This window comes from Cherax quadricarinatus, chromosome 92, assembly GCF_038502225.1.
Source record: "Cherax quadricarinatus isolate ZL_2023a chromosome 92, ASM3850222v1, whole genome shotgun sequence".
NCBI classification, from domain to species: domain Eukaryota; kingdom Metazoa; phylum Arthropoda; class Malacostraca; order Decapoda; family Parastacidae; genus Cherax; species Cherax quadricarinatus.
This window is the reverse complement of record NC_091383.1, coordinates 1516921-1532944: the sequence shown is the minus strand read 5'-3', so window position 1 is coordinate 1532944 and position 16024 is coordinate 1516921. Positions and strand designations below refer to the sequence as shown.

General features: G+C 41.8%; 1 protein-coding gene across 1 annotated transcript in view; it reads right to left on the bottom strand.

Annotated features, from left to right (window-relative positions):
- Positions 1-13337: 13337 nt before the first annotated feature.
- The window catches only part of Elk (Eag-like K[+] channel), a 245415-nt gene continuing 242728 nt past the window's right edge, over positions 13338-16024 (bottom strand). Inside the window, exon 14 of the mRNA XM_070104434.1 lies at positions 13338-14498. Within this exon, the coding sequence (XP_069960535.1) occupies positions 13338-14498 (1161 nt within the window). The remainder of the gene's footprint in view (positions 14499-16024) is intronic.

Genomic DNA, 16024 nt, shown 5'->3' with positions numbered 1-16024 from the left:
CTTTTTTTACGTACTTTCAAATGTTGAAAAAACGTATATATACGTTTGGACCGTTTACGGGTTAATATAGTGTCGGTAAATCTACCAACATTAATACATTTGTTGGTACTTTATCCCCTGTCTTATCCAAGATGTTTGATGTTTGTATATGTAAAAACAAGAGATACTGCATACATAATACATCTGCAGATGTGAAGCTTTAGTTGGTTAGTATAACTCAAGTTATACATGTGTAAGTACATATGTATAACTTGAGTGTTTGCAAGTACAGATGTGTACTTGTGTTTGTGAGTACAGATGTATACTTGTGTTTGTGAGTACAGATGTATACTTGTGTTTGTGAGTACAGATGTATACTTGTGTTTGTGAGTACAGATGTATAAATTGTGTTTGTGAGTACAGATGTATAAATTGTGTTTGTGAGTACAGATGTATTACTTGAGTGTTTGTAAGTTGGAGAATTCCTGTACTTAAAATTATCCTATGAATCCTTTACTTAATCATAATTATATAAATCCCACTTAATATAATTTGGTTATGTAATAGTTCCCTTCCTTCTTATTTATTGTCAATTATTTTATTACTGTACATGGTACAAGCAAATCCACATCAATTATTATGATTATTATTATAATCATCAGTGGGAAGGGCCAAACTCATAGGGGTTATACAGGATTTGGAAAGCATGTTTGTAAAATTAATCATGTGCGTTTGCTTGTATCTGCAACCAGTGTTCATAAAAAAAATAATTATATAACAGTTTCTTTAAAAAACTAGGTTTGATAATTTCTCTAAAAAATTAGGCTTGATAATTTATTTCTGTATATAATTCCAGATTACCTGCAATTATATTTTTCAGTATTTTTGGCTATAATTGTGATTGATTTTTGTTAGGTATGAATACAGGCGACCCCCATGCTCATGATGTGATTGGGTCGATGAAATCCGTCATCAATTGGGGCATTTTAAGTCAAATCACTATTTTTCCACATGTGCAGTGTTACAATAGGCATTCCTTTCTTTGGGGGAAAACTACATATATTAAAGATTAAGACACATGTGCAACATCTGGGTTTCTTTATTTGTAGACTTTTTGCCATCCAGTGGCTTTATCATACAATACAAAGAAGAATGGTGAAGAGCGTAGAACTGTATACAAAAGATGAGGTAATCAGTCCCTCAGTCTTGGTGGTGAAGACCACCGTAGTCTTGTACGTGAATGGTACACAATACAGTGGACCCCCGGTTTACGATATTTCATTCCAGAAGTATGTTCAGGTGCCAGTACTGACCGAATTTGTTCCCATAAGGAATATTGTGAATTAGATTAGTCCATTTCAGACCCCCAAACATACACATATAAATGCACTTACATAAATGCACTTACATAAATGCACTTACATAATTGGTTGCATTGGGAGCTGATCGTAAACCGGGGGTCCACTGTACTTCACTGTAGTCAAGACTTCGGTGATCTTCAACTCCAAGACTGAGGGACTGATTACCTCGTCTTTTGTATATAGTTCTACAGTTTTCACCATTCTTCTTTGTATTGTATTGATAAAGCCACTGGATGGCACAACATCTACAGTAAAGATGCCCAGATGTCGCACTTGTGTCTAATTCTCGTCTTGCATTGTATACTATTTGTGTACAACATTTACTAAAATTGTGCTTTGCAGTTGCTATTCTTTCAAAAAAAATGGCTGGAAATGTGGAAAAGGGAACTAATTACTTAGGTACGTAGTCAGTTCTCTCATAAAGCTCCCTACATAGCATGATGTTCTGAAAATGCAATTGAAAAAGCATGTTTAAAATTGAATAGTATACTCTGGAGGCCTTTTCATGTGGTACAGGTCAGCCATCACTAATCCGGCAATCAGTTAACTGGTTCCATCAGTAATCCGGCAGTAATTTCGGCTAGCATAATTTCAAATTTCATCATTATACTGACTCAGATAATTATACTGACTCAAATTTCATCATTATACTCACTCAAAAATTGTGCAGATGTTTGTAAATCCACAGCAGCAAGTCAGTGGAGGAGAAAGCAGCGATGAAGAGGAAGATGTAGCAGAAAGAGTCTCTATTGATAGGTTAATTAAGTATATTCTATGTAAAGTAAAAGGACACAAATGCAACTAATGTGACATTTTATTGTGGCAACGTTTCGCTCTCCAGGAGCTTTATCAAGCCACTTTAGTTGCATTTATGTCCTTTTACTTTACATATTGTCGGTAATTCTACCAACTTTATTACAATAAGTATATTCTAACCTAACCACTCTGTAATCCGGCAAACTCATTAATCTGGCACACTACAGGTCCCAATGATGCTGGATTAGTGATGGCCGACCTGTATTCAGTTTTCAATACACTTTCTCAATTGTATTTACAAAAAATCCTACCACAGGTGTACCTCGCTTTAAGATGCTTCACTAACGCGGCGCCTTTCAATTATATTTATTATTTTTGGTGCTTGCCTTCCTCTTAAGATAGTTTTTGCATCTTTTTATTTATTTTTACTTTTACATCATTTTTTAGGCCTAAAGCTATTGCACACTTATAAAATGAAAGTATAAACATGTTTTCAGGCTTTTATATACACTGGCAAGTGACGAAAAAGGCTGTGATTCGTTTTAATGTGATATTCGCTTTACAGCGATGGTTTGGTACCTAACTCACTCTAGTAGAAGGTTATGCCTATATAGAGTATTATGGAGGACCTTTATAAGAGAGCTTACTATATACAGTAGGACCCCTGTATCTGTAGGGAATAAGTTCCGAGGACCTGCCACGAATATCGAAACCATAGATAGTAGCGAACCCTACATATAAGTCCTATACATACATGTTGTAAAGTTTAATTGATAAATTACACACATTAAGTACAGAATTATCACTTTTTCACTGATGGGAAGCACTTCATGACTTCTCTTAGGTTTTGAAGATCTTCCACCATCACTACTTTTGCACTTTCAGGCCATTACCAAAATTAATGGTTATTTTTGGGCCATGGTAAACAGCAGATAACTAAAACCATGGATACCAGACCAATGGATATGGGGATCCTACTGTACCATAGTTTGAAGCTAATTCCTTGGGTAGGTTTGAGAATTGGTTGGACAAATATACATGTATGTGAGAATCACTGAAGTTGAGAAGGACCTGCCAAGTTTGGGCCACTAGGCCTACTGTAGGGGGGTCGCCTGTACAAGCCTACGTGTCTAACACACATCGCACAACACGGCAATGTTCAGTAGCGAGGTTTATAGAAGCCACATTGACACACTGGCAATTCACAAAAATAAAATGCAGACATCGGACTTCGAAGAACATTTTGAGTTTTCGCAGCAGGAAAAAAAACTGCTGCGGAAATCTCATATATATGGAATATATTTAATATAAATTTGTATATACACAGGAAAAAGCTGCTGATGAAATCTCATATATATATATATATATGGAATATATTTAATATAAATTGTATATACACAAGTGATATAAATTTAAACCTATCAGTAAAAGAGGTAGATGATATAAAGGAAATATTAACTTTTAGGTTGAAATATGGCACAGTAACATTGGCTTGAGTTGTGTTTGCATTTTAAAATATATATATGTATATAAATTTTTACAATATTAGACTATATACATTATACTGTTCTGGTTACACTGACCCATTTTGAATGCTTTAGGTCCAAAATTTATCCTTTGATTTACAGTTTTAGAATTTTGAACCAGCTTAGAAAGTACAGTGGACCCCCGGTTAACGATATTTTTTCACTCCAGAAGTATGTTCAGGTGCCAGTAGTGACCGAATTTGTTCCCATAAGGAATATTGTGAAGTAGATTAGTCCATTTCAGACCCCCAAACATTCACGTACAAACGCACTTACATAAATACACTTACATAATTGGTCGCATTCGGAGGTGATCATTATGCGGGGGTCCACTGTATAATTAGTTAACCATGATTCCAGAAACAATGAAAATTATAGGAATTATATTAACTAATATTACTCTATAATCTGGTAAATTTGTTGCTGATGCATGTTGGCCTGATCGACGGATGCAATAATTAACAACAGTTTGGAGAGGAAATTTTAGCCATCGTTTTGGTCCATAGTAGATTCTCACTGGGGTCACGACTGTTACAGTTGAAACTAAGGATGTTTGCTGGAACTTTCCCAGTGGGGGGACAAGGATGTCTGCTGGAACTTTTCCAGTGGTGGGACAAGGATGTCTGCTGGATTTTCCAGTGGTGGGACAAGGATGTCTGCTGGAACTTTTCCAGTGGGGGCAAGGGTGTCTGCTGGAACTTTTCCAGTGGGGCACAAGGGTGTCTGCTGGAACTTTCCTGATGGGGGAGGGGGAGTGGTAAACAAGGATCCGGCATCCCAGCACTGGCTAAATTTTCCTCTTAAAATGCAGTTTAGAGGGCAAGTTTGATTTAAAATTATAATTTATGTGTTTCTGAGCCAACTAAGGATGAGCAGACTTTCTGGAAAGAAAAAAAAGGAATAGACAAGCTATCACTATGGCTGTTTCCCTCAAAACAGATGTTATGCAGAGGTTGGTACTGATCCACCAGGAGGCCTGGTCACAGACCGGGCCGCGGGGGCGTTGACCCCCGGAACTCTCTCCAGGTAAACTCCAGGCATCCGCTCTTTTAGTCAATGCCCGCTTCTAAAAAAAATTCTAAATTTTTCTCTCCAAAGCTGTGCATTTATGACTTATTCCAGCCGTGGCACTGCGATGTTTATGTTTGATGAATGATGTTCAGAATGGGGTTCGATAGTTTCTACTTATGGGGTGTGTAATTAAAGGAGTTACGGTAAAAGTGTGCAGTGTTATAGAGCGAGAATTTTACCACGTGGTGTAAGGAGTACTGGGGGCTGAACTGGAAGCCCTGCACCAGTCCATGGCTACTCCAGGAGAAGGGCTGTTGATGCTGGTGAAGAGTTGATGCTGGTGAAGGGCTGTTGATGCTGGTGAAGGGCTGTTGATGCTAGTGAAGGGCTGTTGATGCTAATGAAGGGCTGTTGATGCTAGTGATGGGCTGTTGATGCTAGTGAAGGGCTGTTGATGCTGGTGAAGGGCTGTTGATGCTGGTAAAGGGCTGTTGATGCTAGTGAAGAGCTGTTGATGCTAGTGAAGGGCTGTTGGTGCTAGTGAAGGGCTGTTGATGCTAGTGAAGGGCTGTTGATGCTGGTGAAGGGCTGTTGATGCTAGTGAAGGTCTGTTGATGCTGGCGAAGGGCTGTTGATGCTGGTGAAGGGCTGTTGATGCTGGTGATGGGCTGTTGATGCTGGTGAAGGGCTGTTGATGCTAGTGAAGGGCTGTTGATGCTGGTGAAGGGCTGTTGATGCTAGTGAAGGTCTGTTGATGCTAGAGAAGGGCTGTTGATGCTGGTAAATGGCTGTTGATGCTAGTGAAGGGCTGTTGATGCTAGTGAAGGGCTGTTGATGCTAGTGAAGGGCTGTTGATGCTGGTGAAGGGCTGTTGATGCTAGTGAAGGTCTGTTGATGCTAGTGAAGGGCTGTTGATGCTGGTGAAGGGCTGTTGATGCTGGTGAAGGGCTGTTGATGCTAGTGAAGGGCTGTTGATGCTAGTGAAGGGCTGTTGATGCTAGTGAAGGGTTGTTGATGCTGGTGAAGGGCTGTTGATGCTAGTGAAGGTCTGTTGATGCTAGTGAAGGGCTGTTGATGCTGGTGAAGGGCTGTTGATGCTGGTGAAGGGCTGTTGATGCTGGTGAAGGGCTGTTGATGCTAGTGAAGGGCTGTTGATGCTGGTGAAGGGCTGTTGATACTGGTGATGGGCTGTTGATGCTGGTGAAGGGCTGTTGATGCTAGTGAAGGGCTGTTGATACTAGTGAAGGGCTATTGATACTAGTGAAGGGCTGTTGATACTAGTGAAGGGCTGTTGATACTAGTGAAGGGCTGTTGATACTGGTGATGGGCTGTTGATGCTGGTGAAGGGCTGTTGATACTGGTGAAGGGCTGTTGATACTAGTGAAGGGCTGTTGATACTAGTGAAGGGCTGTTGATGCTGGTGAAGGGCTGTTGATACTGGTGATGGGCTGTTGATACTGGTGATGGGCTGTTGATGCTGGTGAAGGGCTGTTGATACTGGTGATGGGCTGTTGATACTGGTGAAGGGCTGTTGATACTGGTGATGGGCTGTTGATACTGGTGATGGGCTGTTGATACTGGTGATGGGCTGTTGATGCTAGTGAAGGGCTGTTGATACTGGTGATGGGCTGTTGATACTGGTGATGGGCTGTTGATACTGGTGATGGGCTGTTGATACTGGTGATGGGCTGTTGATGCTAGTGAAGGGCTGTTGATACTGGTGATGGGCTGTTGATACTGGTGATGGGCTGTTGATGCTAGTGAAGGGCTGTTGATACTGGTGATGGGCTGTTGATGCTAGTGAAGGGCTGTTGATACTGGTGATGGGCTGTTGATACTGGTGATGGGCTGTTGATGCTAGTGAAGGGCTGTTGATACTGGTGATGGGCTGTTGATACTGGTGATGGGCTGTTGATACTGGTGATGGGCTGTTGATACTGGTGATGGGCTGTTGATACTGGTGATGGGCTGTTGATACTGGTGATGGGCTGTTGATGCTAGTGAAGGGCTGTTGATACTGGTGATGGGCTGTTGATACTGGTGATGGGCTGTTGATACTGGTGATGGGCTGTTGATACTGGTGATGGGCTGTTGATACTGGTGATGGGCTGTTGATACTGGTGATGGGCTGTTGATGCTAGTGAAGGGCTGTTGATACTGGTGATGGGCTGTTGATACTGGTGATGGGCTGTTGATACTGGTGATGGGCTGTTGATACTGGTGATGGGCTGTTGATACTGGTGATGGGCTGTTGATACTGGTGATGGGCTGTTGATACTGGTGATGGGCTGTTGATACTGGTGATGGGCTGTTGATGCTAGTGAAGGGCTGTTGATACTGGTGATGGGCTGTTGATACTGGTGATGGGCTGTTGATACTGGTGATGGGCTGTTGATACTGGTGATGGGCTGTTGATACTGGTGATGGGCTGTTGATACTGGTGATGGGCTGTTGATGCTATTGAAGGGCTGTTGATACTGGTGATGGGCTGTTGATACTGGTGATGGGCTGTTGATACTGGTGATGGGCTGTTGATACTGGTGATGGGCTGTTGATACTGGTGATGGGCTGTTGATGCTAGTGAAGGGCTGTTGATACTGGTGATGGGCTGTTGATACTGGTGATGGGCTGTTGATACTGGTGATGGGCTGTTGATACTGGTGATGGGCTGTTGATACTGGTGATGGGCTGTTGATACTGGTGATGGGCTGTTGATGCTGGTGATGGGCTGTTGATACTGGTGATGGGCTGTTGATACTGGTGATGGGCTGTTGATACTGGTGATGGGCTGTTGATACTGGTGATGGGCTGTTGATACTGGTGATGGGCTGTTGATACTGGTGATGGGCTGTTGATACTGGTGATGGGCTGTTGATACTGGTGATGGGCTGTTGATGCTATTGAAGGGCTGTTGATACTGGTGATGGGCTGTTGATACTGGTGATGGGCTGTTGATACTGGTGATGGGCTGTTGATACTGGTGATGGGCTGTTGATACTGGTGATGGGCTGTTGATGCTAGTGAAGGGCTGTTGATACTGGTGATGGGCTGTTGATACTGGTGATGGGCTGTTGATACTGGTGATGGGCTGTTGATACTGGTGATGGGCTGTTGATACTGGTGATGGGCTGTTGATACTGGTGATGGGCTGTTGATGCTGGTGATGGGCTGTTGATACTGGTGATGGGCTGTTGATACTGGTGATGGGCTGTTGATACTGGTGATGGGCTGTTGGTACTGGTGATGGGCTGTTGATACTGGTGATGGGCTGTTGATACTGGTGATGGGCTGTTGATACTGGTGATGGGCTGTTGATACTGGTGATGGGCTGTTGATACTGGTGATGGGCTGTTGATACTGGTGATGGGCTGTTGATACTGGTGATGGGCTGTTGATACTGGTGATGGGAAGTTGATACTGGTGATGGGCTGTTGATACTGGTGATGGGCTGTTGATACTGGTGATGGGCTGTTGATGCTGGTGATGGGCTGTTGATACTGGTGATGGGCTGTTGATACTGGTGATGGGCTGTTGATACTGGTGATATGCTGTTGATACTGGTGATGGGCTGTTGATACTGGTGATGGGCTGTTGATACTGGTGATGGGCTGTTGATACTGGTGATGGGCTGTTGATACTGGTGATGGGCTGTTGATACTGGTGATGGGCTGTTGATACTGGTGATGGTCTGTTGATACTGGTGATGGGCTGTTGATACTGGTGATGGGCTGTTGATACTGGTGATGGGCTGTTGATACTGGTGATGGGCTGTTGATACTGGTGATGGGCTGTTGATACTGGTGATGGGCTGTTGGTGCTAGTGATGGGCTGTTGATACTGGTGATGGGCTGTTGATACTGGTGATGGGCTGTTGATACTGGTGATGGGCTGTTGATGCTAGTGATGGGCTGTTGATACTGGTGATGGGCTGTTGATACTGGTGATGGGCTGTTGATACTGGTGATGGGCTGTTGATACTGGTGATGGGCTGTTGATACTGGTGATGGGCTGTTGATACTGGTGATGGGCTGTTGATACTGGTGATGGGCTGTTGATACTGGTGATGGGCTGTTGATGCTAGTGATGGGCTGTTGATACTGGTGATGGGCTGTTGATACTGGTGATGGGCTGTTCATACTGGTGATGGGCTGTTGATGCTAGTGATGGGCTGTTGATACTGGTGATGGGCTGTTGATACTGGTGATGGGCTGTTGATACTGGTGATGGGCTGTTGATACTGGTGATGGGCTGTTGATACTGGTGATGGGCTGTTGATACTGGTGAGGGGCTGTTGATACTGGTGATGGGCTGTTGATACTGGTGATGGGCTGTTGATACTGGTGATGGACTTTTGATGCTAGTGATGGGCTGTTGATACTGGTGATGGGCTGTTGATACTGGTGATGGGCTGTTGATACTGGTGATGGGCTGTTGATGCTAGTGATGGGCTGTTGATACTGGTGATGGGCTGTTGATACTGGTGATGGGCTGTTGATACTGGTGATGGGCTGTTGATACTGGTGATGGGCTGTTGATACTGGTGATGGGCTGTTGATACTGGTGATGGGCTGTTGATACTGGTGATGGGCTGTTGATACTGGTGAAGGGCTGTTGATACTGGTGATGGGCTGTTGATACTGGTGATGGGCTGTTGATACTGGTGATGGGCTGTTGATACTGGTGATGGGCTGTTGATACTGGTGATGGGCTGTTGATACTGGTGATGGGCTGTTGATACTGGTGATGGGCTGTTGATACTGGTGATGGACTGTTGATACTGGTGATGGGCTGTTGATACTGGTGATGGGCTGTTGATACTGGTGATGGGCTGTTGATACTGGTGATGGGCTGTTGATACTGGTGATGGGCTGTTGATACTGGTGATGGACTGTTGATACTGGTGATGGGCTGTTGATGCTGGTGATGGGCTGTTGATACTGGTGATGGGCTGTTGATACTGGTGATGGGCTGTTGATACTGGTGATGGGCTGTTGATACTGGTGATGGGCTGTTGATACTGGTGATGGACTGTTGATGCTGGTGATGGGCTGTTGATGCTGGTGATGGGCTGTTGATACTGGTGATGGACTGTTGATACTGGTGATGGGCTGTTGATACTGGTGATGGACTGTTGATACTGGTGAAGGGCTGTTGATACTAGTGATGGGCTGTTGATACTGGTGATGGGCTGTTGATACTGGTGATGGACTGTTGATACTGGTGATGGGCTGTTGATGCTGGTGATGGGCTGTTGATGCTGGTGATGGGCTGTTGATACTGGTGATGGGCTGTTGATACTGGTGATGGGCTGTTGATACTGGTGATGGGCTGTTGATACTGGTGATGGGCTGTTGATACTGGTGAAGGGCTGTTGATACTGGTGATGGGCTGTTGATACTGGTAAAGGGCTGTTGATACTGGTGATGGGCTGTTGATACTGGTGATGGACTGTTGATACTGGTGATGGGCTGTTGATGCTGGTGATGGGCTGTTGATACTGGTGATGGGCTGTTGATACTGGTGATGGGCTGTTGATACTGGTGATGGGCTGTTGATACTGGTGATGGGCTGTTGATACTGGTGATGGGCTGTTGATACTGGTGATGGACTGTTGATACTGGTGATGGGCTGTTGATGCTGGTGATGGGCTGTTGATACTGGTGATGGACTGTTGATACTGGTGATGGGCTGTTGATACTGGTGATGGACTGTTGATACTGGTGAAGGGCTGTTGATACTGGTGATGGGCTGTTGATACTGGTGATGGACTGTTGATACTGGTGATGGGCTGTTGATACTGGTGATGGGCTGTTGATACTGGTGATGGACTGTTGATACTGGTGATGGACTGTTGATACTGGTGATGGACTGTTGATACTGGTGATGGACTGTTGATACTGGTGATGGACTGTTGATACTGGTGATGGGCTGTTGATGCTAGTGATGGACTGTTGATACTGGTGATGGACTGTTGATACTGGTGATGGGCTGTTGATCTGAGGAACCGAACCTACACTCCAATTTGAGCCTAAATGCCTTTCATTTCCCCAGGCGATGAACGACCCCAATGGGTTTAGCACTTCCTTCTTTCGTGAATGTAATGAATACATGTACGTGATGAAACCCGTTTTGCCCATAGTACTCATTACACACCACACGCAGCGTTTCTCGTGTCCGGTATATTAGAGATATTTTGATCATGGCATTGAGGCAAGGTACATACAGTAATACCTGGATATAACAGACTTTTGAAGTAAATGACAAAATCCTCTGATTAAATTGTACATTTAAGCACTTTATATTAAGTGTTTGCTATAGTACAGTCAATACTCTTATAAAACCCCTCTGTATTGTATCATATTTTGTGTGATGGAGAAATTACATCCAGTTTTGACTATCACATACTGTAAAAGTCTTCCCACAAGCTATTTTGTTTTGGATGTATTTTCCAATCAGGTTTATAAAAACCTATGCAATATGGAGAGGTTTTTAACAAAGTTAACTGTAATTTGTGTGTACAGTTCAGTATTAATACAATTTAAAGTTATTTTTTTCATTTTTAATGTGATTTAGCGGACACTGATGATCATCGCCGTATAGGTGCTCCTTGACTTGTGATAGGGTTACGTTCTGACGAATCTACCGTAAGTCGAAAATATCAAAAAGTGAAAATTTCACTGAATAAGTAAATAAACAAATAATTACTTTAACTAAATATGTGCTGCCTTCATGCTGGGTAATTATCTTAAGTTTTATCTCCAAAATAATTGCTGCCGCACCATCTTAAAGTTGAAATATCTTAAGTCAAACCATCGTAAGTCAAGGAGTACTTGTTGTTGGTAACGCATATCAAGGTATTACCGCTAGTACAACAAAACATTAAGATACGCCTCACTGACCCTTCAAGGAGGTACCTTGATGTTACTGAACAACTTGTCTTGAGGAATTGCAACTACCCTTCAGTAGATCAAACCCAATTTCCACCCCTTGTATGTCTCCTATGGGTTTAGTGCTCCCTCGTGAATGTTAATTATCAAGAACGTGTTCTGGATTTTTATATTCATAGGGAAGCACTAAACCAGTAAGGGTCATGCAGAATGGGAGTTAGATGTAAGGGGTAGGGATAGACCCATAGGGGTCATACAATGCCTGGGAAATGTGAGGTAATTGGCTTTGATGCTAAGAAATAAAGGGTGATCCCAATTCCTTGGATCATGAGCTCTTCATCAACATCAATAAATGTCCCCTGAAGCTCATTAGCAGTGACATTTTCACATTAGATGCAGGTAGCAAGAATTTAGATTAAATGGTTTATAAAAGGTGACCTCAGGCCAGACTACAAGGGTAGAAATACCCTCCAAACAAGTCACCAGGTAAAGAACCAGTCATGAACCAATTTCATGTATAAAACTGGTTACAAGTACAGTGGACCCCCGCATAGCGAACGCCTTGCATAGCGAACAATCCGCATAGCGAACGCTTTGTTCGCTAAAATTTTGCCCCGCATAGTAGACAAAAACCCGCTCAGCGACCTTCGTCCGAGACGCGTCCAATGTGCGGCCTCAGCCAGCCTCACATGTGCCGCCCGTCCCATTGTTTACCAGCCAGCCTCCGCGGTAACATTCAAGCATACACTCGGAATATTTCGTATTATTACAGTGTTTTCGGTGCTGTTTCTGGAAAATAAGTGACCATGGGCCCCAAGAAAGCTTCTAGTGCCAACCCTGTGGTAAAAAGGGTGAGAATTAGTATGGAAATTAAGAAAGATTTTGAAGGGTTTGGGGCTAACCCTGAGAAGCCTATGCCAGTTGTGGAATCCATTGTGCCTACTTCAAAAATTAAGGAAATGTGTGCACAGTGGGTTGAACTGCAAACCTTTATGGATGAAAATCACCCTGACACAGCTGTTGCAAGCCGTGCTGGTGACTATTTCAATGACAATGTTATGGCCCATTTTAGACAAATCGTAAAGGAACGGGAGGTACAGAGCTCTATGGACAGATTTGTTGTGCGACAGAGGTCCAGTGACTCTGAAGCTGGTCCTAGTGGCATTAAAAGAAGAAGGGAAGTAACCCCGGAAAAGGACTTGCTACCTCAAGTCCTAATGGAAGGGGATTCCCCTTCTAAACACTAACACTCTCTCTCCCCTCCTCCCATCCCATCAATCATCACCAGATCTTCAATAAAAGTAAGTGTCATGTAATTGTGCATGCCTTTTTCAGTTTGTGTGTACTAAAATTAACATTTTTTTGTGGTAAAAAAATTTTTTTTTCATACTTTTGGGTGTCTTGCACGGATTAATTTTATTTCCATTATTTCTTATGGGGAAAATTAATTCGCATAGCGAACATTTCGCATAACGACCAGCCCTCTTGCACGGATTAAGTTCGCTATGCGGGGGTCCACTGTATTCTTGAAGCAGCCATAAGATTTAAAGAGTCAGCTTTCTAATAATGCTCTTCTATATAATGAAATTTTTGTAAATACAAAAAAAGTACATCGAAAATTTAATCGCACTTTTCAGTTTTCTATGCACCTTTTCAATTGTATTTATGAAAAATTGCACAATATAGAACTTTACAAGAAAGCCAACTGTACGTTTCCCTTGGTATGTCCAAAGGAATAATAGTCTATGGATTATTTGAGATTTACAATTTTAATTTGTACAGAAGATGTAACTAATAAATACCTCATAAAATCGCAGCTAAAAGTCTGTAACTATTGTGGATTTTTTTATGGTGTTTTGCAGTTCTTTGGTTGTACTGGGTAGGTTGAGAGATTCAGATGGTTCAGATGAATCGAATTCCGCATCTCTGTTGGGGTCAGGTAAATGTACATGCGGCCTTATAGAAGTATTTAAGAGATTGGGCAAGTACTTAAACGAAGCTACAGGCATGGAGGTACTTCTTGTCATCTTGTGGTTAACCTCTGAGAAGCATATTAGATCTGTCGGAGGACAATCGGAGGAACAACTATAATGTACAAATGTTTTAGTTGGGTTTGTTTCTTGTATCTCACATTGCACAGAATATGGAGAGTTATTGTCATGCTGGCTAAGATGTTGAGGTTGATTTTTGAAATTAATGGAAAGAATATCTTTCAAACTGCCGGTACTTCGCGAGGTTGACATGACCGCTCTGCTTAACTGTGAGACTGGATTCCAATTTTGTAGGTTTGTTAATTGATATGTTTCTATGGATGGGCCAAAGGTTTTGTTGTTATTGTTATTTCTGTTGTCTCCTAGGTCTGGAGCAGCTTCTATTGTAATGGAGGGGTTGTGAGTTTGTACCGAGTCGAGTTCTAATGGTGCTTGAGTCCTGGAGCAAGATTCATATTGTTCAGGTGTTGAATTCATGCTCCCTGAGCAGCTGTTGCTTTCAGGAATCATTATACAGGTATTGACTTCGCATGTATTAACTTCGCTGGTTTGTGATGAAGCTGGTGGGATGAGTTGAGCATTGTTTGAGGGGTTATCAGGGGAGGAAGTGATAACTTCTTGAATACCCAGAAGTTGAAGAACTCTGGAACGATGAGCTAAAACAAATGCTTCAAGAACTGCAACAGGAACGTCTATGGGCAGGTCTGTCTGGGTCGAGACATTGCGACAACGGTGACGTGGTAAGGACGAAGAAGGTCTTGTCTCCCGACAGGTGGCGAACACGCTTGGCGAAGATCTACACAGAGGTGTCAGTCTGTTTTCTTGCATATAGTTGCTTGACACACCGCTGCCTCCCCCATTACCCCCTCCGATGCGACCGCCTTCATTGCTTGCGACAGTGTAGCAACTTCCTGCCTCGTCACCATCATTATCAATACCACCAATGTTGTGGCTAATTGACTGGAGCAGCTGCAGTGCCGAACGAACCTGTCAATGTTACATACGTATATTATCACTGTTTCACAAATATTTTAATTAAATATAAAAAAATCATTAAAATATGTGATTAGGTAATAACTTTTAAAATGTGCTCTATAAGGCTCCTCAATTTAGTGCAATTTTTTGTAAATGCGACTAAAAGAGTGCAATGAAAATTGAATAGCATACACTGTACTACAATAAATTTTATTAATTGTGAATATTTACTGCCTTCCTTTTTGTAATAACCTATGTTTAGTTTTTAAGTAGTCTGTAAACATTAGAATTATTTTGCCCAAAATGCTCAGTATGTTAGTGGCTTTCTTTGTGGTTAACACAAAGAAATAAAAAAATTTATTTTGATTTGAATGCTATTCAAGATCAAATTCATATTTTTATTTTCTTACTTGTGGTATAAAAATAATATAGTTTATATACAGCCTCTCCTCACTTTGTAACGTACTTGTTTACCAACGACTCGGACTTACAATGGACTCTCTGACCAGCATATATGCCCAAATAATGTATATTAAAGCTGATTTCCTCTATTCTGTTTATTACAGTATACAGTACACTATTGTATAAACATTTAAAAATATTCTGAAAATGTTATAAATGGTGCAAAAGTGATATTAAAATAATATCAAAGATGGTTGACACAAACTACCATTATAGTAAGCTCCTCACTTAGCAACGAATTCGTTTACCTATGTGGTCTTAGGAACGCAACTGTTGTTAAGTGAGGAGAGGCTGTATAATAAAACATTGTTAGGCACAAAAGAAAATGCATTTTGGAAGTACAGTGGACCCCCGCTTTACGATCACCTCCCAATGTGACTAATTATGTAAGTGTATTTGTGTAAGTGCGTTTGTACGTGTATGTTTGGGGTCTGAAATGGACTAATCTACTTCACAATATTCCTTATGGGAACAAATTCGTTCAGTACTGGCACCTGAACATACTTCTGGAATGAAATAATATTGTAAACCGGGGGTCCACTGTACTCTTTTAATCTCATGAAAAATTTCACTCTAATGAGGTATATTATAACTGAATATAATCAGGTTATATAGAAACAACAATAATATCTATGAGATTGTACAATAATTTTTAAATTAATATTAAAACTTCATTGAAATCTATTAGCTTAAGCACTAAATTTTTAATTAAATCTTAAAAATTTATAGTAATAAATAAAATTAGGAACTTGTAATCAAAATTATGTTTTTTAACGAAAAATAATCAAAATTTCAGTGGGGCAAAAAAGTAAAACTTAAAAAAATACTGATAATGCTAAACCCGTAAGGGTCATACAGTTCCTGGAGAACAGAACGTAACCAAACATGATCCAAGGAAGGGGAGGAGAGCTCTAATTCCATGGATTAAGAACCCTTCACCGGGATCAAGGCATCATTGAAAAATCTGGATGCAAAGATTATTTTGCAATACAGTGTCTTGATGCTGGTGAATGGGAGCCTGATCCAAGGAATTGGAGCTGCCTTCCCCTTCCTCAGGTCAACACCCATTCCCAAGA